This window comes from Muscardinus avellanarius (genome assembly GCF_963383645.1).
Source record: "Muscardinus avellanarius genome assembly, chromosome: 7".
In the NCBI taxonomy this organism is placed as follows: Eukaryota; Metazoa; Chordata; class Mammalia; order Rodentia; family Gliridae; genus Muscardinus; species Muscardinus avellanarius.
In genome coordinates this window covers 111,834,861-111,858,726 of record NC_137793.1, presented here as the reverse complement: position 1 = coordinate 111,858,726, position 23,866 = coordinate 111,834,861, and the positions used below count along the sequence as shown (strand labels likewise).

Below are 23,866 nucleotides of genomic sequence, written 5' to 3'. Positions count from 1 at the left end.
GGGCCTCACCAAATAGCAGAGGCTGGTAGTGAACCTGCGATCCTCCTGTCTCAGCCTCTCAAGTACTGGGATTACAAGTGTGCAACACCGCACCTGGCTTCTACCTTTGATTTTTAATGCCAAGATAATTTTGTAAGCAGTTATAAAAGTTCTCAAAAAAAAAAATAAAAAACTAAAGGCTACTGAGGCTACTGGAAGCCAAACAATGGAGTGTTGGAAAAATCCACTTCTAGATTTTATAAAAGTTAATATATTATAGTTAGTGTAATAATTATGTACTTTTTTTAGAATCCTGTGACATAAACTTGAAATATAACATAATAGACATACTGATTGCATATAAAAAACCTTTTCTGTCCTTTATGTACAATTGAAATAGGGTCTAGAAATACATGCTTATAAAGTTCAGGTAAAAAAAATGCCAAGAAATACCTAATAGTCCTATTCATTTCTGCTTGCAATATTAAGAAATCTACATTATATGAATATGTTGTTCTGTTTATCAGTAATACTATAAAATTATTTTCATAGTGAATGAACAAAATTAGAGCCCCTTTGTCATTCTTTTTATTTTTTGATTTTTTTTGTACTGAGGATTGAACCTAGAAGCATTCAGCCTCTGAGCTACAATGCAGCCTTTTTTACTTTTTATTTTGTGAAACAGCATTTTACCAAGTTGCTGAGACTGTCCTCAAACCTCCTATCCTCCTGCCTCAGCCTCCCAAGTACTAGGATGACAGGTGTGCACCCCCAATGCTGGCTCTACGACGTCCTTACACTAGGCACTGTTAGTAGGTCAAATATGTTTTCATTTCGTAGTAAAGGAGGTAACGGTGAAATTCAGTGTGAATTCTAATAGTGTGAGTTTTGTAAAATCGGGGTCCACTGCTCCGTTTGAATGCTGGGCATCCTCAGTATGCTGCTGCGGTTACTGCTCCACCGCCAGCTTCTGAAAGACTTACTGCTGCCCAGCTCGAATATGCAAAATGCACTGCAGCAAAAGCAGGCCGCGGACAAATAGAGAAGCCACTTAGCCATTTTCATACTGAAGTAACTTGTCAGAGCTCAGCGAGGCTTCATCAGCTAGACACGTTAAATTGTTGTGATTTTCTTCCTTCGTAAAACGATTATAGCTGTGGTCTGACTCAGCTTTTATTCTCTTGTGGACTGTTTTTGCATCATGTTGTAATGAACATCCTCTGAGCTATATCAAAAGCTCAGTCTTCTGGGCATTTCTTAATGCTCTTTTATGATGTTTTTCCTTCTCTCCCTCCCATTCATCCTTCCATCCTGCCTTTTCCCTCTTCCTGTTTTGATTGCTTAGTTGTTGTCATTATTAAAGGATTTCCCAGATACGGTGGCACATACTTGAAACCCTAGTATGTTAAAGGATGAGACGGGAAGAGCGAAGGTGTAAGACAGCCTCCGCAACTTAGCATGACCCTGCTTCTAGATGAGAAATAAACTAGGGCTAGGGGTCTAGCTCAGAGGTTATATGCCCCTGGGTTCAATCCCCAGCAACACACACACAACACATACATAGCGCGCGCACACACACACACACACACACACACACACACACACACACAATTCATCGCTCTCGAGCCAAAGGATTATTCAAAGTTGCATGACAGTCAATAAAGGAACTGTAAACAAAATGGGTTGTTATTCTTCCAGTGCCAGTAAATTATTATGACATGAATTCTACTTCTTGGAGACCTGGAAAGAAATGGGCTTTTCACCAGCACAAGCATGTTCTCGTCCTCTCTATTGCATGCTTATCTATGTATTCTCCCACCTGTATATGTATACACATATGCCCCTGGGTTCAATTTCCAGTATCACAAAACAATTAAGAAAACAAAGTATCTACCAGTCATACCACCCTGTTATCATTTTAAAACAACATTCTCTGTCTTTTAATTGATATGTTAAGGCCACTTATATTTAGTGTAATTATTGGTTTGCTCACATTTAGGTCTTCTATTTATTACTTGTTTTCTATTTCTTCTTGTTTTTCTTTCCTTTTTTTCTCCTTTCCTGCTATCCCTTGGGTTATTTGAACATTTTTTCAAGTCTTTGATTTTTTTATATTTATTTTTAGGATTCTTTTAGTGCTCACTCTATGGTTTGAGTCCTCTGGTTCTTGAATATAGTAGAAAAACAACAAAAATTTGGTTGGTTTAAACTTGGTTAAGCTTTTCATGGTTGTCTTTTCTTTATTTTTCATACAGTAGACTATTTTAATTTCATTATTTGAAATGATTTTGAAGATGTACTTGAAACTTGATTGATTCAGAATTCTTGAAAAGAGTTAATAATTAAAATGGCCATTTTTATAACTTAGGTGTATTATAGTAGAGGTAGATATTAGAGATGTATTTCTGTATATGCCTATATTTTTATTTTATGTCATTTAGACCTAGTATTATGCTATAAGTAATAATGAACTTCTTATAGGCACTTTGGTGAATTTCAAAAGTATAATATTTAACAATTTGGAATAGGTAGTATTTCTGTGTTATTGATACAGACACTGTGACTCAGCAAAGTCATTTGTCCAGTTTCACACATCAGATTAGTAGTGAAATTTGAGTTCAGACTCAGGTCTAACTCATGTATTTTACCATTACTCTTGTCATTCATTCTACATACATTAACTGCGTGGCACATACCTTACAATTTTTTATTAAAATAAACATGATCCTTGCTCTTATGATTTTTACTGTCTTGTGAGTGAGACAGATGCTAAGCAGGTATAAAAATAAACATGTAATTATATTGTGGTAAGTGGTAAAGGGAAGGAAGGCCACGGTTTGACGAGAATCAGAAACAGAAGAAACTTGTTTTAGGTTGGAGAAGACGGGGCCAGAAAACCTCTTTGTAGATGTAACATTTGAGATTGGAGTCCAAGAGATTCTGTTTCAAAATAAAAAATGAAATAGAACCGGGGGTGTATAGGAGGTAGAATGCCTCTAAGTTCAATCCCATCACACACACACACACACACACACACACACGCATGCACTCACGCACGCACGCGCGCACACACACACACACACACACACACACACCAGAAAAAAAAGCTTTCCAGACTTCAGACACACACTAGGTATACATGAGATACTGCTCATTTCAGCTCTTTCTGAGCCATCGAAGCACAGTCTTTCAGAATTTCCTGCAGACGACTTCTAATCTTGAAATGTATGGCTATGTCCTTTCCAGTCTGAAGGAAAAGGCCACAGCAGCTCTGGAGACGCGATCTATGAGGTGGTGAGTCTACAGCGAGAGTCCGAGAAGGAGGAGCCGGCCACTCCTACCGCAGGAGGGGGCCCCCTGTCACCCCAGGAGGAAGATGCCGAAGAGGGTAAGGAGTGGGGCAGGCCGGTTCCCTCTAGGCAGGAGTGGTCAGGGGTGGGGTGTGTGTGCGCATGCGCACACGTGTGCATGTCGGAGCAGGAAGGATTGGTGATGGTTCCTATTCCTGCCACTGGGAAGCTAGATTCCGCTAAGTGCAGGAGAGAATTTAGTTCCTTGGTTACATCCTCCCCAGTGCCACTGTGCGGCTATTTAACTTTGACATTTGCACTTTGCTGGTTTGCTTCCTGTTTTATTTGGAGTCGGTAATGAGAAGTTTCATGTTCTCTCAAGCATCTTTAGAATTCACTGGTAGATCTTGTCGGCTTCGCTCGTCTTCTGGTGTCGCTGTGTCCCTGGCCACTCAGGCCTTGGAAACCATGTGCTCTCAGCTCTGTTTACGTGGCTGCTGAGAGGCTCACCGGCCTCTGAGGGTCACATCACAGTGGGCTCCAGAGAACAAACAAGACTGACAGGCATCTACCCGAAAGTTATGCAGAAGACTGCAAGGAATGCCATGCAAAATTGCCAGTTCCTTTAGAAATGAGAAATACATGGAAGAATGAAGAGAACACAGTTAACAGAGTGACAGGTGCTATTGATTAAGAACTTATTATACAATTTAGTATTCACAGTTCTCTCTTTTGCTCTAATTTGGTAAAAAATTCTTTGCTTCTATAGTACTGGCTTTGAAAAGGATGACTAACATGGACCAACTCTCTGTTCTGTGGTGCATATTGCATGTTTATTAGATCTAGTTCTCATATTTTATTTGCATTAGCTCTGAGAAATAATGGCTATAATTTCTTTTTAGTACAGGGGATTGAACCCAGGGACATGCTAACTCTGGATTATATCCACTGCCCTTTTTAGTTTTTTATTTTGAAACAGGGTCTCACTAAGTTGTTGAGTGTCTTGATAAGTTGCTGAGGATGGTCTTGAACCTGCAATCTTCCTGTCTCAGCTTCCCAAGTACTGGGATTGCAAGCATATGCTTGTAATGGATGGGCTTTTTAAATGTTACTAGCTAGAAGGTACACATGCTTCTTTAAAGGACAGGTTGTGGAAAAATTTTCTGGCAACCAGAATACTATCTTCAAAAGAAGTCTTTTAGACAACAAGCACACCTTAAGTTAATTTCCCAGGCATTTTGCATGATAAATTACTGATTGTCATTCAAGGCTTGGAGAGGTATTTTATGATTCAAAGATGATTACCATAGAGGTGATAAGATTTGAAAGTTGTACAGATATGCTTCTTAATAGAAGAGCCATTTACTTATGAAAAGCAAACTTACTAGCAAACAGATGTGCTTAGAAGTAAATGGAGGACCATTTCACCCATGTGAAACCAAATGCTGTGCTTATTTTTTTATTTTGTATTTTTCCTGTACTGGGGATGGAACCCAGGGGCATTTTACCTCTGAACTATAACCCCAGCCCTATTTTCTTTTTATTTTGAAACAGCGTCTTGCTAAGTTGCTGAGGCTGGCCTCAAACTTGCAATCTTCCTGTATCAGCCTCCCAAGTACTAGGATTACAGGAGTATGCCACCATTTTTTATATAGCCATCTGACAGACTTGTCATGACACCACACAGCATCAAAACAGCCACCTCAGAATGTGGACAGTGGGGCAGAAGAGAGAGAGACATTTGGGGTAAAACCTACAAGGCTTGTAAAGGAATGGGGAGCCATTTGTGGCAGAGAAGAAGGGAAGAGAAAGAATCCGTGGTTTTATCCTGGTTTCTAGCTCAGGTGAGCAGATGATCTTAGTACCAACAAATGAGAAGAGGCTTGCCAGAGAAGGCAGAGTCGGTTTGGAGGTGAGGGTCAGGCACATTCAGTTTTACACATTGTGTTTGAGTTCACTGTGGAACATTAATGAGACATGCTTTTTCTGTCATTAGGAATAGTCTTAAGCTGTGAGAAGTGTTTTGTAGCCAGAGATCAGCAGAAAGCAGTGGGAGGGGCTATAATTATCGCAGGGTAGAATGTGGGAGAGCTAGGTTAAAAGCAGATGTTACAGTGGGCAGTGGCACACGCCGGTAATCCCAGTGTTTGGGAAGCCGAGACAGGAGGATGGCAGGTTGGTTCTAGACCAGGCTCAGCAATTTAGCGACATCCTGTTTCAAAATAAAAAATTAAAAAGGGGATGTAGTATAATAGAATGCCCCTGGGTTTAGTCCCCAGTAACACACACACACACACACACACACCCTGGATGTTAGAAAATCACTAACTTTTATACTATGTATAAATATGGGAAGAGAAAGCCTCCATTAAAGGATCTGCAGAAAATAATCTGAATAATCTAATCTGAGCAGCAAGCCTGTGTGGTGCAGGCCGAGGAGCGTCCTCGGCAGTGTGGTCAAGTGGGGCCGGGCGGTCCAGCAGCTAAGGCCCAAGCCCTGGTCATTGGATTCGGCTCATGTGAGAGGTCACTGAATCTGTAGGCGGGTGATTTTTAATAAAGTTGGGGCAGAAGTCTGATCAGAGTGGGTTAAAGAATGGGTTGAGGGGAGGAAGAGGGGAACAGTGTTGAATTATTCTTTCAAGAGATTTTATGAGGAAAGGAAAGAGATGGGACTAAAATCCAGATTGCTGTGGCCAAGAGAGGCCATTGTTAGGCACTAATAGGAGATGCGCACTTCTTTGCAGTTGGAGAGGAGTCCACCGCGCAGCTCGTCCGCACGCTCCCCGACACGCTGCGGTGTCTTTCCAAATGCTGTTGACTCTGCTTAGAAGGCTTTTTCCACTTTGGTCCACCTGAGTACGCCTTTCCACAAAGGCATGTTAACAGTCAAAGAAAATAGTAATTTTAGCATGGTGGCAGTTTCTATACTTAGAAATGTTTCAAAATATTTTCAGTGACTGTTTTTTAGTAGGTTACTCAGGCAAATTATATTTAAAATGCATTTAAGGCAGACTGACTGAGTGAGGAGTTTGGCAAATCCACTCATCACCATGTCATGATAAAACTGGATAAAGTTGTCAAAAACAGCCATCTCAGGACTTTGGAAAGTGACCAAAATCAGACAACAAATTGAGAAGCGATTTACTGAAGAGAAACTGCTGAGCCTTGTGGATTCATGCCAGGGGTACCGGTGATGTTTGAGCCCCTGAGGCTGCTCCCATCCTGCTCAGTCTCGGTGCTGGCTGAGGTCATGATGGCTTTATTTAGGTGGGGCCAACTGTAAAAACCAGCAGCTATAATTCTGCTACTGGAAGGATGTCACTTGATTAGCAGCAGTGTGTGGAAAAAGCCCACGTTTCTGGAGCATTGTTGGAAACAGTGGGGATTTTTGCAGCAAGGCCAGTGTTTCAGATAGCATGAGATTATAATCCTGATTAGGAAAACATAAACTGCTAGGATTTTAACAAGGAGACCTTTTTAGTTAACATTCTCACTGATGTGATACAAAACAACTGACCACACAACTTAGAGGAAGGAAAGTTTATTTGCTCAGTTCTTGGAGATTCCAGGGTTTAGTCCATACCCGGCCAGGTTTGCAGAGCTCAGTGTATAGGAGTGGGAAGCAGAGAGAGGGAGAGAGCAAGGGATCTGCTTTCATATCACAGAGGCTGGAAGCAAGAGAGAGTAGGCAAGGGCATTCAAAGACCCAAGCACAGTCCCTAGGCCACACTTCCGGGGACCCACCTCCGCCCGCCACACCCCACCTGCTTAGATGACCATCCAGTGAATCCATTGTGACCCTGGTAACTTAATTACATCAACTCAACATTAATACGTAAGTTCTTCAGGGCATATTCTATATCTAACTACAACAGACCCCTAGCCAGGTGTAGTACATGCCTGTAATCCCAGTACTTGGGAGGCTGAGCCAGGAGGATCTCAGTTTTGAGACCAGGCCAATTTAGCAGTATTCTCAGCAATCTGGAAAGCCCCTGTATATAAAAAAGGAAGGGGCCTGGAGTTGTTGCACAGAGGTAAAACACCCCTGCGTCCAGTCCCCAGTAGCACAAAACAAACAACAAAAACCAGGAGACGGAAGAGTGAGTGGATCTACAGACAATTCTATTCTTTTTCCTTTCTTGGTGGTTTGGAAATCTGTGTGTTCTTGACTATCTGTGTGTTCAAGAGTCTACGCAGTACGTACTGTGACAGGCTCTAGATAAATCAAGGGATAATGATTAGTGAATGGATAATAAACAAATGAATAATTTTCTTTTGTTTTTTTGGCACTGGAGATTAAACCCAGGGGTGTTTTACCTCCGGACTAGCCCACAAGCTTTTTAAAATTTTTATGTGAAACAGGGTCTTGTTAAGTTGCAGAGACTAGACTTGAATCTGTGACCCTCCTGTCTCAGTTGGATTATAGCCGTGTGCCACCACGCCCATCTAACAGCTTTCTTTTTATAATTCTTCAGTACTACTCAAAGGCTCAAAGAAACATGTAACATTCTTGGAATTGCATTTGAAAATATGAAAAATATAAAAATATGTTTTAAATGTGAGCTTGTTATCAAATTTCTGGTTTTCTCTATTTTTTTTTAATTTCTGTTCTTGACAGTTTTTTTTTTGCTACCTGAGATGTCCCCTTTTCTTTAGAAAAACTGATTAGCTGTTGCTGATGTAAGAAAATTTATAGAAACCGTAGAGTAGGAAGTAATCGTTTTTTCTCTTTTATAGATAGGTGTTCATCCATTTTCAATACACTTTATTATTAGTTCTGTAATTGACATTCCTGTCAACGCAGACATCAAAAGTTGGAACTGGAGGTGGCATAGAAACGTGTTCCTACCGGGGGGAATTGGAGTATTCTTTTATTTAATTATTTTTGACAATTTGCCTGTCAAAGCAAGAGTGGAAGTTCAAGTCATTCTAAATTGTCTTGCCTTAGCCTGTAATTTAGCTAAAAAGGGAACTCAGATTTAAAATGACTAAAATTGCTCTTGGTTTTCTGGGAAAGATCTAAAGTAAAATGAATTAAGATATTCTTGCGTGGTTTTCAGATGCTGTTCAAAAATCAAGTGCGTTAGAGGTATTAATTCAAATATAAAAACCCTGAGCAGAAAGTCCGTCAGGCCAGCATCCTAGGGGTCGCCTTTCCTCCATCTCCCGGTACATTTCCACACACCGAGTCGCCCCTCCCCCGAAACTCAGCCACACTTTGTCTTTCTTCGTGTGAATTTCAAAGTGGTGAGTTTGTTGACCTCATATTTTCTGGAGTTACTTGTAACATGGATAGTTAGCTGCAGCATGCAATTTGAAGGCTACAAGTGGCAAATACAGTTTACTGTCCTTGAAGATACATGGCCAGGTAAGCCAGGTGTGGGGATGCACACCTGTAATTCCAGTACCTGGGAGGATGAGACAGGAGGATTGCAGGTCCAGGGCCAGCTTGAGCAGCTTAGGAAGACTCAGCAACTTAGACCCTGTTTCAAAAAGAAAAAAAACAAAAAAAACCCCCAAAAAAATAATAATAATGAGGTTGGGGGCATAGCTGGGAGGTAGGATGCCCCTGGGTTTGACCCCCAGGACCACAAAAAACAATAACAATGACAACAGTGACCAAAAACACATTACCAGGCTCAGAGTATCATTAAATAAACTTAACACTTGATTGTATCTTTACAGTATATCAGAGCCTGCATTTAGTTTGTATTTATTTATTTATTTATTTGTATTTTTGTGGTACTGGGGAATTGAACTCAGGGGAGTTCTACCTCTGAGCTTCACCCTCAGCCCGTTTTTAAAAATTTTTTATTTTGAAACAGTCTCACTGAGTTGTAGAAGGCCTTGCTAATTTTCTGAGACTGGACTTGAACCTGCGATCCTCTTGGAATTATGGGTGTATGCCAGCCTGCCTGGCTTTCCAAAATATTTTAAATGTAAATATACTTCATGAAGTTTTAACTTTATAGTAAATTCAAGATTGTGAACATAATAAGTGTGAATTGCGATTTTTTTATTACTTGCTTTTAGAAAAAAATTAATGAAGTGATTGTTAAACGCTCCTATTGGGTTATTCAGTTTTGTAGGTTTGGTTTCTCTTGCAGTTCTTTTTCCTGTTTTCTCTTGGGCTTTTTATTTTCACACTGGTGTCAGATTTTGCTTATTTAAGTACTTAGTGCGGTTTACTGTTGATGTAAAGAGACATTGTCAGAAATCAAGTGGTTATATTTCTTTCTATCTTTCTTTCTAATTTGTTTAAAATGTTTATTTTAAGCCTGGCTTGTTGACACACGCCTGTAATCCCAGCACTTGGGAGGCTGAGGCAGGAGCGTTGCAGGTTCCTGGCCAGACTCAGCAACTCAGCGAGGCCCTCTGCAGCTTACTGAGATCCTGAATGCCCGGGGTTCCGTCTCCAGTACCACACCTCTACATATGCACAGAAGTTCATTTCAGAAGTTAGGAAATTAGTTTGCGTTAACCAGTATCTCATAGAAAGTCATCCCTTGTTCTTCATTAATTAGTGCCATTTTTATGTCAGATAAGCTGCGTGTAGCCGTCCATTTCTCTAACTGCAGCGTGGCAATGCCTCGCTTCCCCAACCCCAAATCCTCCTTCATGCCAATTAATACGATGCTTCTGGGCTTTATTTCTTGTCTGGAACTGTTTCTTAAAAGAGAGAGATTAAAGCTAATTTAAAATTTATTTTAGAGACATTGTCATAGTGCTTGCTTTTGATGTCCTTATCAACACTTTCTGTAAACGTGGCAGGACAGGATGGAGATCTGTAAGAGGAGATACGAGGGGTGGGAGGAGGGTGAATTTCATAGTCTGGTTCTGTGCGTTGCTGGCTGTGGCGGCAGGCTCGCGCTGCGCTGAGTTTGATGACGCCTCGATCCCGGGTGAGATTATTGAGAGCTGACATGAGGGACTAAATATGTTTTTATTGGAAGCCCCTCAAGTTTGAGATGAAATGGAATTTTTATTAAAATAAAGTTCTCTTCTGCCACTTAATTTGATTCATAGAATAACTGAGTAGTGTGTGTGTGTGTGTGTGTGGTACTGGAGACTGAACGCAGAGGCATTCTATCTTCAAGCTACACCTCCAACACAGTTTTACTTTTTATTGGAAACAGAGTGTCGCTAGGTTGATGAGAGTTGAGGCTGTCCTCCAACCTGTGATCCTCCTGTCTCAGCCTCCCTAGTACTGAAATTGTGGGTATGTGCCACCACACCCGACTACTGTTTTAAGTTAAAATACAATTTTATTCTTGATTTTTATTATTTTGTCCAGGAAAAGTGATTATTTCATGACCCATGATCTTTGTTTTGTTTTAATGAATTATATTTCAAACGGGCAGAAATCTCACATATCTAGCTACTAAATGATCATATTCTAAATAAAGTTGCACATTGGTACCTATTTGAAGATTGGAAGACTTAATCTAATATATACTTGCTTGCCTGCCTGCCTGCCTGCCTTCTTTCCTTCCTTTATCTTTGTGTGTGTGTGTGTGTGTGTGTGAGAGACACACACACACACACACATACACACACAATACATACACACACAGAATTGAATACACGAGCATTCTACTGCTGAGCTACACCCTGAGCCATTTTTATTTTATTATTATTATTTTTTGTTTTGGAACAGGCTTTCTAGGTTGCTGAGAGTGTCATAGATTGTTGAGGCTGGCTGAGCCTGCAGTCCCCCTGTACCGGCTTCCTGAGTACGGGGATAATAGGCGTGTGCCACTACATCTGGCCCTATTGCCTTTAAATGGTGGATCAACTTTGGGCTTGAGAGAGCATGCAGTTGGCTAACTGTTGCACAGGTTTATTTTGTTTTACTTTATGAAATATGATCTAATTAACATTTCTATTAACCTTTCTATGTGTAATTATATTTTCCTAGGTGGCTCAATAGATGCGTGTTTAAAGAGATTATTTAGATCTAGTACCTTAAAGGGGGACATACGGATATCCATTCACTTTACAGTCCGCCCGCAGTGTAGAAGAGTCCCTGTTTCCTCACACCCTTGACAGCATTTGTATGACCACTATGGGGATGGCGCTTCCATCTGACCAGCGCACTCCTTTGAATCTGTCCCAAAGGGTTAATCAGAATGCTGTGCAATACCTGCATATCCATGTTATGGCAGCCTAACTCGCGAGAGCCAAACAATGGCCAACCTAGGTGTCCATCAGCAGATGAATGAAGGAAGAAAGCGTGGCGTACACACAGTGGAATTTTGCCGAGCCATAGAGAAGAAGACAGCTATGTCTTTTGTAGGAAAATTAATGGAATTAGAGAATATTATGCTAAGTGAGATCGGCCAGTCTCAGAAAGGGCCATATGTTTTCTCTCATATATGGCGGCTAGAGACAAAGCAGGAAATAAAAGAGATAAATGAGGGGGATCAGCAGGGTAGTGGAAGCGGATTGGGGGAGGGAGGGGAGGGGGAGGAGTCTTGAGGAAGGGAACAGTTTCTATTATATATTACTGCCAATCTCGCCAAGTGTGTGGGAGGGCTTGGGAGGTGTGGAGAGAAGTACTCCTAGTGACAGGCGCCTTACCTGTGTGTCATTTTGAATCTCACAGTGATGTATAATACAGTGTACCAATAACAGTAAAAAAAAAAGAAAAAAATGTATTCACATGGGCATAGCTTAATATGTTATAAAACCACTTTAAATAGTAGCCTGATAAGAAGAGTGGAGTGATCAGAAACAAGCTGGAGTTCGTAAGATATTTGTTGACGTGGTGAGGCAGGCCATAGAAGAACCCTAAGTGGATTTTCTCTGGGATAAACTCATAATTGCATGTTATATTTTTTCCTAGCAAATATTGTTGCTATGTTCTTCATTTTAATTTTTCCGAGTATGAGAATCAACTGAAGTGTTTCTCTGAACTAATGTTAGTTTTTGACTGAGAAAATTATGTACTTAATAAAATCTTTGAGACATTAAAATAAATGAATAGAACTATTATAAAAATTGCTTTTGTAAAGCTAGATGCTGATTTGTGATTTGGGAAAATAAACAACTTTATATTTCTTAGAAAGCAAACAAACAACAAAAATACTTAGAATTTTTCTTTCTTTTTTTTGTGATACTGTGGATTGAACCTGGGGCATTCTACCTCTGAGCTACACTCTAGCCCTAGGTTATATTTTGAAACATGGTCTCTAATTTGCAAGGCTCGCTTCCAACCTGAGATCCTCTTGTCTCAGCCTCCCAAGTCCTGGGATTCTAAGTGTGTGTCACCAAACCTGGCTCTCCTTTTCTTTTCTATTGCCTAAAAGTTTTAAATAAAACAAATGCAAAGTAGACGCCCTGCTACCTATCTCAGCCTTCCTTCTTTCTGTCCTCCCTTTCTCCTTCCCCCCTTTTTTGTTTTTATTTTGTGGTCCTGGAGATTGAACCCAGGAGCATTCTACCTCTGAGTCATACTTCCAGCTCTACTTTAAACAGGGTCTTACTCACTTGCAGAGGGCCCCACGTGGTTGCTGAGGCTGATCTCAACCTGCGATCTTCCTGTCTTAGCCTCCCAAGTACAGGGGTTTTACAGGTCTACACACACAGCTCCTAGGAAAGCTTAAAAAAAAATAAAAAACAAAACCCAGAGTTTGTATATCCTTTCCCCAAAGGAGCACTCCATGGATCCCACTTAGCAAAGGGTTTCCTCATGGAACAATTTCTCTTGACCTCCATGAGCAACGCCTCACTTTTGGGCATAGTGCTCCTCGGCATAGGTAGGACATTATTTATTTTTCCCTTTTACTTTTGAGAGTTCTATAAGCAACTTCCATTGCTCTGTTTTGTTTTTACAGGTACACGAGTATCACTTAAGGAATACTCTTTGTACACTCATTCTGCAGCATAACTACATTTCTGGAAATGGAATTGCTTTTCTGTGCACATCTGGTTTTTGATAGATAGTACCAAATTTATCTCCAAAAAGGCTGTATATTTATGTCCTTTTCAGAAGTGTATCTGATCCCAGTACTTGAGAGGCTGAGATAGGAGGATTGCAGGTTTGAGGCCAGCACCTGGCTATTTAGTAAGATTCTGTTTTTTTTTTTTCCTGGGTCTGGGGATGGAACCCAGGGGCATTTGACCTCTGAGCTACATCCTCTGCCCTATTTTTTAATTCTTTATTTTGAAACAGGTTCTCACTGAGTTGCAGAGGGCCTCACTAAGTAGCTGAGGCTGTCCGTGAACCACGATCCTCCAGTCTCAGCCTCCCAAATGCTGGGATTACAGGTGTGCGCCACCATGCCCAGCACAAGATCCTGTTTGAAAACAAACAAACAAACAAAAAATAGGGCTGGGATGCAGCTCAGAGGTAGAATGCTTCTGGGTTCAGTCCCAAGCACCAGACAACCACACACACACACACACACACACACACACACACACACACACACACACACATGCACGCACGCACTCAAGCACGCACAGAGTACCTGAGTATCCTTTCCCTAATTTCTTCACTGTAGATATTGTCAGCCTTTTTAATTTTTAGCACTCTGATATATAATATATAGCATTATATCGTGTTTACATTTCCCTGATTACAAGTGAGGTGGAATAATTTCTAGGTATGTATCAGACTAGTAAATTTAGTTTGTAGGTAGCAAACTTTATAACCACTCTTTCTTTGAGAGATTTGACATTTTGGTTCTCAAATCTCCCTGCATTGTCCTCTAAAGAGCAGTGGAGACAGGAGGAGTGAGCCTAAGTTGCCGAGAGCCTCACTAAGTAGCTGAGGCTGGCTTCGAACCTGCGCGATCCTCCTGTCTCAGCCTCCCAAGAGCGGGGATTACAAGCGTGCGCCACCTCGCCCGGGCTCCAGCTCTATTTTTTTTTTAATTTTTTTTTTTTTTTTGGTGGTACTGGGGTTCCTGGAAGCCCTTCTACCTCCAGGCTACACTCCCAGACCTATTTATACTGTTTTTTATTTGGAAACAGGGTCTCTTAAGCCAGCAAAGCCGGCTCCGAACCAGCGCGATCCTCCAGTCTCCGCCTCCCAAGTGTGGGGATTACAAGCGTGCGCCACCACGCCCGGTTTACAGCTCTATTTTTAAACAATTTATATTGAAACAGTCTCAGTAGGGTTCTGAAAGTCTCGCTACTTGCTGAGGCTCACTTTGAACCTGCGATCCTCCTGTCTCAGCCTCTCAAGTACTGGGATTACAAGTGTGCGCCACCATGTCTGGTAGAGTTAACTGTTACTGAACATTTCCACATGCCTGGGGCTATTGTGGGTATTTTTAAATTTAGCAAATTTATTTATTTTAATATACTCTTATTGGCACAGGCAGTCTCACATCATAATAGAGTTCCGAGTGAGGGGGACACCTGCGCGCAGCACTTGGTGAGCTTCCTGTTGTGAGCCTGTTGTATCTGCTCTCTGCAGTGTGGAGGGAGCCCTCCTTGGCCCTGGACTTGACTTCCTGTAAGCAGTAGTGGGAGAGAGCCCCATCAGAAGTGGCTGGGAGCCGGGGGTGTCTGCCTGGCACCTCGTCCTCTCTTGCTGCCAATTCAGCGATGAGGATCACACCAAAAGATCGTAGCGATCACCTTGGCGTGATCGTTCACACACAGTGGTTCCCGTGACTCGGCTCCCTGTTTTTGGCGAATCTTTGGATTAAAGACAGCTTCAGCCGTCTACCACTTGGCCTCTCTGCAGGTGGAATCCGTACTGTCTGCTGGGTTGATGGCCACTTTGGAAGCCTATTGAGGAGTGACTCACCAAGCAGTTAACTCCACTTTTTAGTTATGAATAATAATGGAAAATATGTATGAAACACTTACTCTGTGAATTATTCATTTGCCACACCAGCCCGAGAGGGCGGCATTTCATCCATTTTCCAAGAAAGAACATTGAAGCAGTGTGCACAGGCACGTAGTTTGCTAATGGTTTTCCAGTAAAGCCTTAGCCCTTGCTCCCTTTCCCTCCCAGGCGCCACCTCCACTGCAGGTGGCAGCGGTAAGGCAGATTCCCACTGCTTGTGCCCCCTCGCTGGGGCTTGGGGTGGAAGCAGAGACCACCGATAGGCGCACACCCCCAAGTCCCTGTCTGTGGTGAGCTCGGGGACACTGGGGCATGTGTCTGAAGAGAAGCTGTGAGCGGGGGTGTCGGTCATCTGGATTCTACTCATACAGCAAGGAAGACGTTACTCACCACAAATCATTAACGTATTTGAAATTTGGAGCCGGACAGCAACTTAGGTATTCTCGATTTACACACAGACTATACTTGATACGTGTTGCTTGAATTTAATTATATTTAATGATCTCCTTTATGGCTCTGGGAACTAAGACTCTGAATTTAAGTGTAGTGTCAGGACCAGAGTGTAGGTTTCCGATTACTCTGCCATTGTGTTCTATAAAGAGTTAACTGCTGCCAGGCAAAGCGGTGAATGCCTGTGATCCCAGTACTGGGAGGCTGAGATGGGAGGATCACAGGTTCAAGACCAGCCTCTGCAACTTAGTGAGACTTTCAGCAACCTAGCGATACCGTTTCAAAAGAAAAAAAGAAAAAGGGAGCCAGGCGTGGTGGGCACGCTTGTAATCCCTGCATTTGGGAGACTGAGACTGGGGGATCATGGTTCGTGGCCAGCCTCAGCTACTTAGTGAGGCCCTCTGCAACTCAGTGAGACCTGGTTTCAAAATAAAGAATAAAAAATAGGGCAGGGGGTGTAGCTCGGAGGTCAAATGCCCCTGGGTTCCACCCCGAGACCCACAAAAAAAAAAAAAAAAAAAAAAAGATAAAGGAATGGGGCTCTAGCTTTGAGGGAGAATACCCCTGGGTTCACTCCCCAGTACCACATACACAAAAACAAAACAAAAAACAAAAACACAAGAAACAACAAGCAAGCAAGCAAACAAACAAACAAACAAAAAACCCAGAGTTAATTGTTGCAGGTGTGATGGCACAGGCCTGTAATCCCAGTACTTGGGAGGCTGAGACAGGAGGATCGCAGGTTCAAGGCCACCCTCAGAATTTATCAAGACCCTCAGAAACTTAGCAAGATCCTGTTTCAAAATAAAAAAATCAAAATGGGTGAGGGTATAGCTCATAGGTAAAATTTCCCTGGATTCAACCTCTAATTGCTTTATTTGGCTGGATCCATATTGAGGGTTTATTAACTATATCCAGAAAAATTATGAAGATAATTCATATGTCATTTTTTTTAGCAGTAGGTATCAAAAAGGAGAGTGGTAATTTTTCAGTTGAAGAAATTATGTCTCTTGTCATACCAGGGGAATGTGACATTCTAGTGATTTGAATATATCCTGAGTAATACAGATCTCTTATAACTGTGTAAAGCTGAGCCTTCTGAAAACTCAGTGCAAAAAATGCCATGCTGGCTTTATTGTTGGGCTGGGGTAAAAATTTGTAGAGTAAAATATCAGCAGAAAGGCTGCATGATCCTGCACTGTTCATGCTTTCTTTATGATGTGAGCCAGGTGTGGTGGCACACACCTGTAGTCCCTGTGAGATAGAAGGTTCATAGTAGGCATATAGAATCCACTGAAAAATAAATCCAGAAAAGAATTCTGTTCACAATAACCTCAAAAACAATAAGATACCTAGAAACAAATCTAACCAAGGATGTAAGAGTCCTGGACCGTGAAAATTATAAAACCACAAAGAAAGAAGTTGAAGAAGATCTTAGAACATGAAAAGATCTCTCCTGTTCTTGGAAAGGCAGAATAGATATCATCAAAATGGCCATTCTGTAGCCGGGCGTGGTGGCGCACGCTTGTAATCTCTGTGCTTGAGAGGCGGAGACAGGAGGATCTCGCAGGTTCGAAGCCAGCTGTGCTGGCTTCAGAGACCCTGTTTCCAAATAAAAAAGCACACACACAAAAAAATAGGTCTGGGAGTGTAGCCCGGAGGTAGAAGGGCTTCCAGGAACCCCAGTACCACCAAAAAAAAAAAAAAAAAAGGAAAGAAAAAAGAAAAAAAATGGCCATGTTCCAAAAGCAAAATTCAATGCAGTATCCATTAAATTCCCAAGGCCATTCCTCACAGACATAAAAAAATCAGTCATTAAATTCATTTGGAACAACAAAACCCCAGAATAGCCAAAGTAGTTCTCAGCAACAAGAACCATGCAGGAGGCATTACAATACCTGGCTTCAAATATCCTACAAAGCCATAGTCATAAAAACAGCATGGTATTAGCACGAAAACAGACACATAGACCAGTGGGGCAGAATAGAAGACTCAGAAACAAATCCACACACTTAGAAGCTAATTGATTTTGACAAAGGGGCCAAAAACATACACTGGAAAAAAGATAGCTTTTTAACAAAGAGGTGTTGGCAAAACTGGTTCATCATATGCAAAACAATGAAAATAAACCCCACTTTCTCACCCTGCACAAGAGTCAATTCAAGATGGATCAAAAACTTGGAAATCAGACCAGAGACCTTGTAGCTTCTTGAAGAGGGCATAGGTCCAACAGTGCAACACATAGGCACAGGTAAAATCTTTCTCAATAAGACCCCAAAGGCTCAAGAAATTAAAAGGAGGACCAATACATGTGATTGCATTAAACTGAAGAGCTTCTGTGTAGCAAAGGAAACTATCAAGAACCTCAACTGAGAGCTGACAGAATGGGAGAAAATTTTTGCCGACTACTCTGGTAGAGGACTAATTTCTAGAATCTACAGAGAACTCAAGAAGCTAACTGCCAAGAAAACAACCCAATCAAAAAATGGGCAAGTGAACTAAATAGACACTTCACAAAAGAAGAAATTAAAATGGCCAATAAATGTATGAAAAATTGTTCAACATCATTAGCAATCAGAGAGATGCAAATCAAAACTACCCTGAGATTGCACCTAACTCCAATTAGAATGACAGTCATTAAAAACACAAACAACAACAAATGCTGGCGAGGATGTAGAGAAGTGAAAACTCTAATACATTCTTGGTGAGATTGAAAATTAGTGCTACCACTTTGGAAAACAGGGAGGATCCCCATATGATCCAGCAATACCACGTCTGGGTATCAACCCAGAAGAATGGAAACCAAACTACCAAATTAATGCATGTGTATCTATGTTCATAGCTGCACAATTCCCATTGCCAAAGTATAGAACCAGCCAAGATGTCCATCAACAGATGAATGGATTACAGCACTGTGGGATATGTACACAATGGAATTTTACTCAGCTATAAAGAAAAGCAAACTTATGTCATTTGCAGGGAAATGGATGGAATTTGGGAATATTATGCTAAGTGAGATTAGTCAAAAGTAAAAAACAGATGTTCTCCCTAATATGGGGAAGCTGGGGAGAAGAGGACTCATAGGAAGAACTCTAGACCAAGGAGAAACCATACATGAGCAAATAAGGCGACCTAACTGAGGGGATGGGAGAGGGGAAGAGGGAAACTCCCTAACGTGCATGTGTACGTTCACAAGTGTCATATCAAAGTCAACCAGTAAGCCAAACATGAGAAGGAGGGAGAGGAGGGAGTGAGGTGGGAGTTGGGGAAGGGCTAATGAGTGATGTGTGCAGGTATGCCTCTGCCATCTTGTACCCCATTAAGATGTATGGCTGCAATGCACCAATAAAAAAATTTCATATGGAGAAACAAAAGACCCAGAATAGCCAAAGAAATTCTCACTCTGCAGGAGGCATCATAATTCCTGATTTCAAATTATACTGCAGAGTTCTGGTAATAAAAACAGCATTGTATTGGCACAAAAACACATGTAGATGAATGGAACTGAATAGAAGATACAGAAACAAATTCACACACTTAGAGCAAATTGATTTTTGACAAAGGTGCCAAACACATACATTGGCGGAAAGATAGCTTTTCCAGCAAGTGGTGCTGGGAAAACTGGCCATCCAGCTGTAGAAGAATCAGATCCGTACCTCTTCTCACCCGCACAGGAGTCAACTCGAGGCGGATCAAAGACCTGGAAATTAGACCAGAGACTTTGAAATTGCTAGAGGAGGGCATAAGTCTAACTCTTCAACATAAAGACCCAGGTAAAGCTTCCTCAAAAAGAACCCCAAAGCTCAGGGAATTAAAACAAGAATTAACAATGGAATGACATTAAACAAAAAAGTTTCTGCTCATCAAATGAAATTGTCAAAAGTCTAAAAAGAAAGCTTACATAATGAGAGATCATCTTTGCCAGGTGTTTTTCTGATAGAGGACTCATCTCTAGAAGATACAAAGTACGTAAAAGACTTAACACTTAAAAAAAAAAAAACAAGAAATGGGCAACTGAATAGACTTTACAAAAGAAGAAATATAAGTGGCCAACAGAAACATGAAAGTTGAGCAGCATTAGCAATCATAGAGATGCGGGTCAGACCTACACGGAGATTCCATCTGACCCCAGTCAGAGTGGCAGTCATCAAGAAGTGAAACAGTGGATGCTGGTGAGGCTGTGGGGAAGTAGGAACCCTTCTACGCTCTTAGTGGGGTTTAAATTAGTCCAGCCAGTCTGGAGATCAGTGTGGAGATTCCTCAGAAAATTGGAAGGCGATCCACCGTAGGATCCAGCTCTGCCCCTCCTACTGGTACTTGTGAAGCTGGCTCTTGGCTGGCGTCAGGGGACGCAGGCTTTGGGAGGCTTCCCATCTTTTCCTGACTGACAAGACTGGCGCACTGTACTTCGACTGTCTTTGCCAACAGTATGGTTTGTGCCGACACCTGTTTTCCTTCTCTGAGCCTGGAATTTTAGTACATGCCAGGCAGACTGTACCCTCGTGAGCAAGCCCCATAGAAACCGCACACACGAGTTCTCTAGTGAATTTTCCTGGTAGCCAACATCTCATCCATTCTGTCCCGCCCGGAGCCCGGAGGAATCAAGCGCGCCGGGGTGATTCTGCCGACAGAGGACTCTTGGTTTCCTCTGGGCCTCGCCTCTGGCGTCCATGTCTTTCCTGCTCTTTGCCTTGTATCCTTCCGTGGCGATGCGTCCTGGGTGTGTGTCTGTCTATCTGCTCCATCCCCTGTGCGCTCGCTCCTAGCGAGTCACTCAACCTGGGGGTGATCTTAACAAGACCTGACTTAACAAGATAAGTAAACTCCCTCAGCTTCTAACTGGGGGAGAGATGACAAATAATGAATGCGAGCTATGAGAATAGGAAAACGAGCAAGGTCTCACGTTTCATTTAGATAACTTTATGCAAGCAGCCGAGTGTCTAGGTGTCTAGCTTGGGCATTCAGCTGGCGATTTCTCTGAGCTGGGCATGGTGGCGCACATCTGTAATCCCAGTACTCGGGAGGCTGAGATGGGAAGATCTGCAGGCCCGAGGCCAGCCTCAGCATTTAGTGAGACCGTCAGCAACTTAGAAGAGGATAAGAGGATGTTAAAAAAAAAAAAAAAGGCTGGTGGTGTAGCTCAAAGTTGAATGTCCTGAGTTCACGCCCAGGACAAAAAAAAAAAGTCTCTGAGGAGGTGGCATTCAAATTAAGATCTGAGTGACAAGAGGAAGCCGTCCTTGAGGGTGGGGGAGAAGCGTTTTGAGAGAGAGAGAGAGAGAGAGAGAGAGAGAGAGCGCCATCTTCTTAATTTTGTGTTTTTATTCAGGTGCATTGTGAAGCCTTCTTTTGGAGGGATCTGACTTGTGGTTTTGAAACACCACTCCTGATCTGGAGAAGGAATTTAAGCGGGACAGGGATGAAAGCTGTAACGTAGGAACATGGAGGGAGATCAGGAGCACACAGGGATAAGAAGAAAACCAAGAGCTTTTAAAAAAATTTGTACTGGGGGTTGAATCTCGAGGGGTTCTATTTCTAAGCTACACTCTCAACCCGTTTGATTTTGAAACAGGGTCTCGCTGAGTTGCTGAGGCCGGCCACCAACCTGCCGTCCTGTCTCAGCCTCCCAAGGGCTGGTATTACCAGGCGCGCCGCTGTGACTGGCTGAAAATGCAGCCTTTTGTTTTGCAACCTTATGAGCCAGCCAGTGGAGCCGTCAAGAGGCACCTGGATACGCGGGTTCTGCCAATGAGCTTTTTACTTCGTCACATATTTATTGATAACTTACTAAGTACCAGGTACTTTGAGCGAGGACACAATGACCAGAACACAGTCTCTTCAGTGGTTAACTTGGTCTATAAAGGCAGAGAGTCAGCCTTACAGAGAGGAGTGTTATCTAAGACTTAAGCTAGCAGACCCATCAAAATGGCCCCCTTATGAACGGGGCGTGGTGGCGCACACTTGTCGTCCCAGGACTTGGGAGGCTGAGACAGGAGGATCACATAGGTTTGAAGCCAGCCCCAGCTACTTAGTGAGCCTCTCAGCAACTTAGTGAGACCCTGTTTCTAAATAAAATATAAAATAGAGCTGGGAGTGTAGCCCAGATTTTCCATCCCCAGTACCACACACACACACACACACACACACACACACACACACACGGCACGCTTGTCCCTAAATGTTAAAATCTACCCCCCAAATCCAGTATATTCTGTTGTTTTTACAATTCTACCTTTCGCGGCTCACTTTGAATGTTAAGGGTTTTACATGCATGAGCTGGTCTGCGTCACAGAGTGGCCGAGTCTAGCTGGGCCGTTCTGCTTCCCCCATGGTGCTGTGCGCCCGTGCAGCTCTTCCTCAGCGTGTGCGCCCTCACCTCATCTCCTCCCGCGTTGTATTCCCTCTCTTCCCCTCTCCCACTTGGGAAACTGCTCCATCTCTCCCTTTCTCTCTTCCTACTTTCCTTCTGCTCAAGTACACACATACATACGTGCATAGAGATGATAGTTACTCTTCTTTTTATGTGCTACTGGGGACTGAATGCCGGGGTGTTTGCCTCTGAGCCACACCCCCAGTCCTATTTTATTTTGAAACAGGGTCTTGCTGAATTGCTGAGGCTGGCCTCAAACCCGCAATCCTCCTGTCTCAGCCTCCCAAGGAGAGGTATGTGCCACTACCTGGCTGTTACTGTCTTTACCATCTCTAATACCTAACTCGTGCGTCCGCTCACCTTGGCCCCTGATCAGCGGTACAGACTTTAGGAGGGGATTCTACAGAACTCTGGCTGTCGCCGTGAGTTTGATCTCACTATTATGCCCGTGACCGCCTGACCAAACGTCGTGGCTTTGACGAGTGTGGGGGGCGTGGGGGGCAGGCCTCTTTCTTCCTATTGCTTTGTGTTTTCCCTGTTGGGATTCAATGCTCTTTTTTTCTCTGTGTGTGTGTGTGGAACTGGGAATTGAACCCAGGGGCATTCTACCTCTGAGCTGCACCCCCAGCCCTATTATTTGATTTTGTAAATTGTGAACCAGGGTCTCACTAGGTTGGTGTGCCTCACCCAGCTCCCATGCCTCTCTGAAGGCGGCGATCTGCCCAGTTAGAGGACTCCATCAGTCTAGGTGTTAGGAGATGGTTGAGTTTGAGCTGTCCTCGCGGTTCTTTTCTTGCTCCTTTTTGCTGCTGATCGCCTCCAACCTTGGCCTAACCTCCTCTCCGTGCCTCCAAGCTGGGCTCACTTCTTAAGTGATTGATTGCCTTTAAGATAAAAGGCATTCCGTCTTCTTGCCAGCGACATGATTTTGTTCTTCTTTATTGCTGAGTAGAATTCCATGGTGTGTATTTCCCATAATTTTGCAATCCATTCATCTGTTGATGGAGGTCTGGGTTGGTTCCATATTTTGGCTATTATGAATTGTGCTGCTATGAACATAGGTATGCATATGTTGCTGTAGTTCTGATTTCAACCCCTTTGGAAAGATACCCAAAAGTGGTAAAACTGGATCATATGGTGGATCCATTCCCAGTTTTCTTAGGAATCTCCACACAGATCTCCATAGTGGCTGAACTAGTTTGCACTCCCACAACAGTGTAAAAGAGTTCCTCTTTCCCCACATCCTCGCCAGCATTTGGTGTTATTTGATTTCTTTATGCTTGCCACTCTGATTGGGGCTAGATGGAATCTCTCTGGAGTTTTGATTTGCATCTCCCTGGTGGCCAGTGATGTAGAACATCTTTTCATGTATCTATTGGCCATTTGTATCTCTTCTTTGCAATGTCTGATTTATGCCATTTTCAATCTGATCCACATAAAAAGAAAAAAATAATAAAGTTGAAACCTATGCGAAAACAGATGTATGGGACTGGGGATATAATTCAGTGGTCAAGTGCTTGGGTTTGACTCTCAGCACTATAAAAATATATGTATGGTATATGTATTTGCCATATACATGTATGGTATATGTATTTGCCATATGTATGGTATATGTATTTGCCATATGTATGGTATATGTATTTGCCATATACATGTATATGTGGCAAATAAGCATTTGAAAAATGTTCCTTACCATTCTGGAAATATACACCATAGCCACAACCAGACGCCACTATTTGCCTATTAATACAATTGTAAAATAAAAACACTGGCAATAGCAATTGTTGGAGAGGATGTGGAGAAACAGGAATTCTCAAACATTGTTGGTGGAAATGCAACATTTTGCAGTACTATTTTTGAAAATAGTTTAGCAGTGTCATATAAAATTTGGAAAATCAAAACAACTAACATACAAGAGCAGTAGCCCCACCCAAAGGCATTCCTTGAGAGACAGGCACGCCGGCACAGGCT

General features: G+C 42.4%; 1 protein-coding gene across 2 annotated transcripts in view; it reads left to right on the top strand.

The window, feature by feature from the left end:
• RABGAP1L (RAB GTPase activating protein 1 like) overlaps positions 1-23,866 on the top strand; it is a gene marked incomplete at both ends in the record, with an annotated part of 518,644 nt that overhangs the window by 50,860 nt on the left and 443,918 nt on the right. For both annotated transcript variants that reach the window (XM_080699626.1, XM_080699625.1), the window contains one exon: positions 3,226-3,367. In XM_080699626.1, coding sequence (XP_080555752.1) covers positions 3,226-3,367 — 142 coding nt within the window. The remainder of the gene's footprint in view (positions 1-3,225; positions 3,368-23,866) is intronic.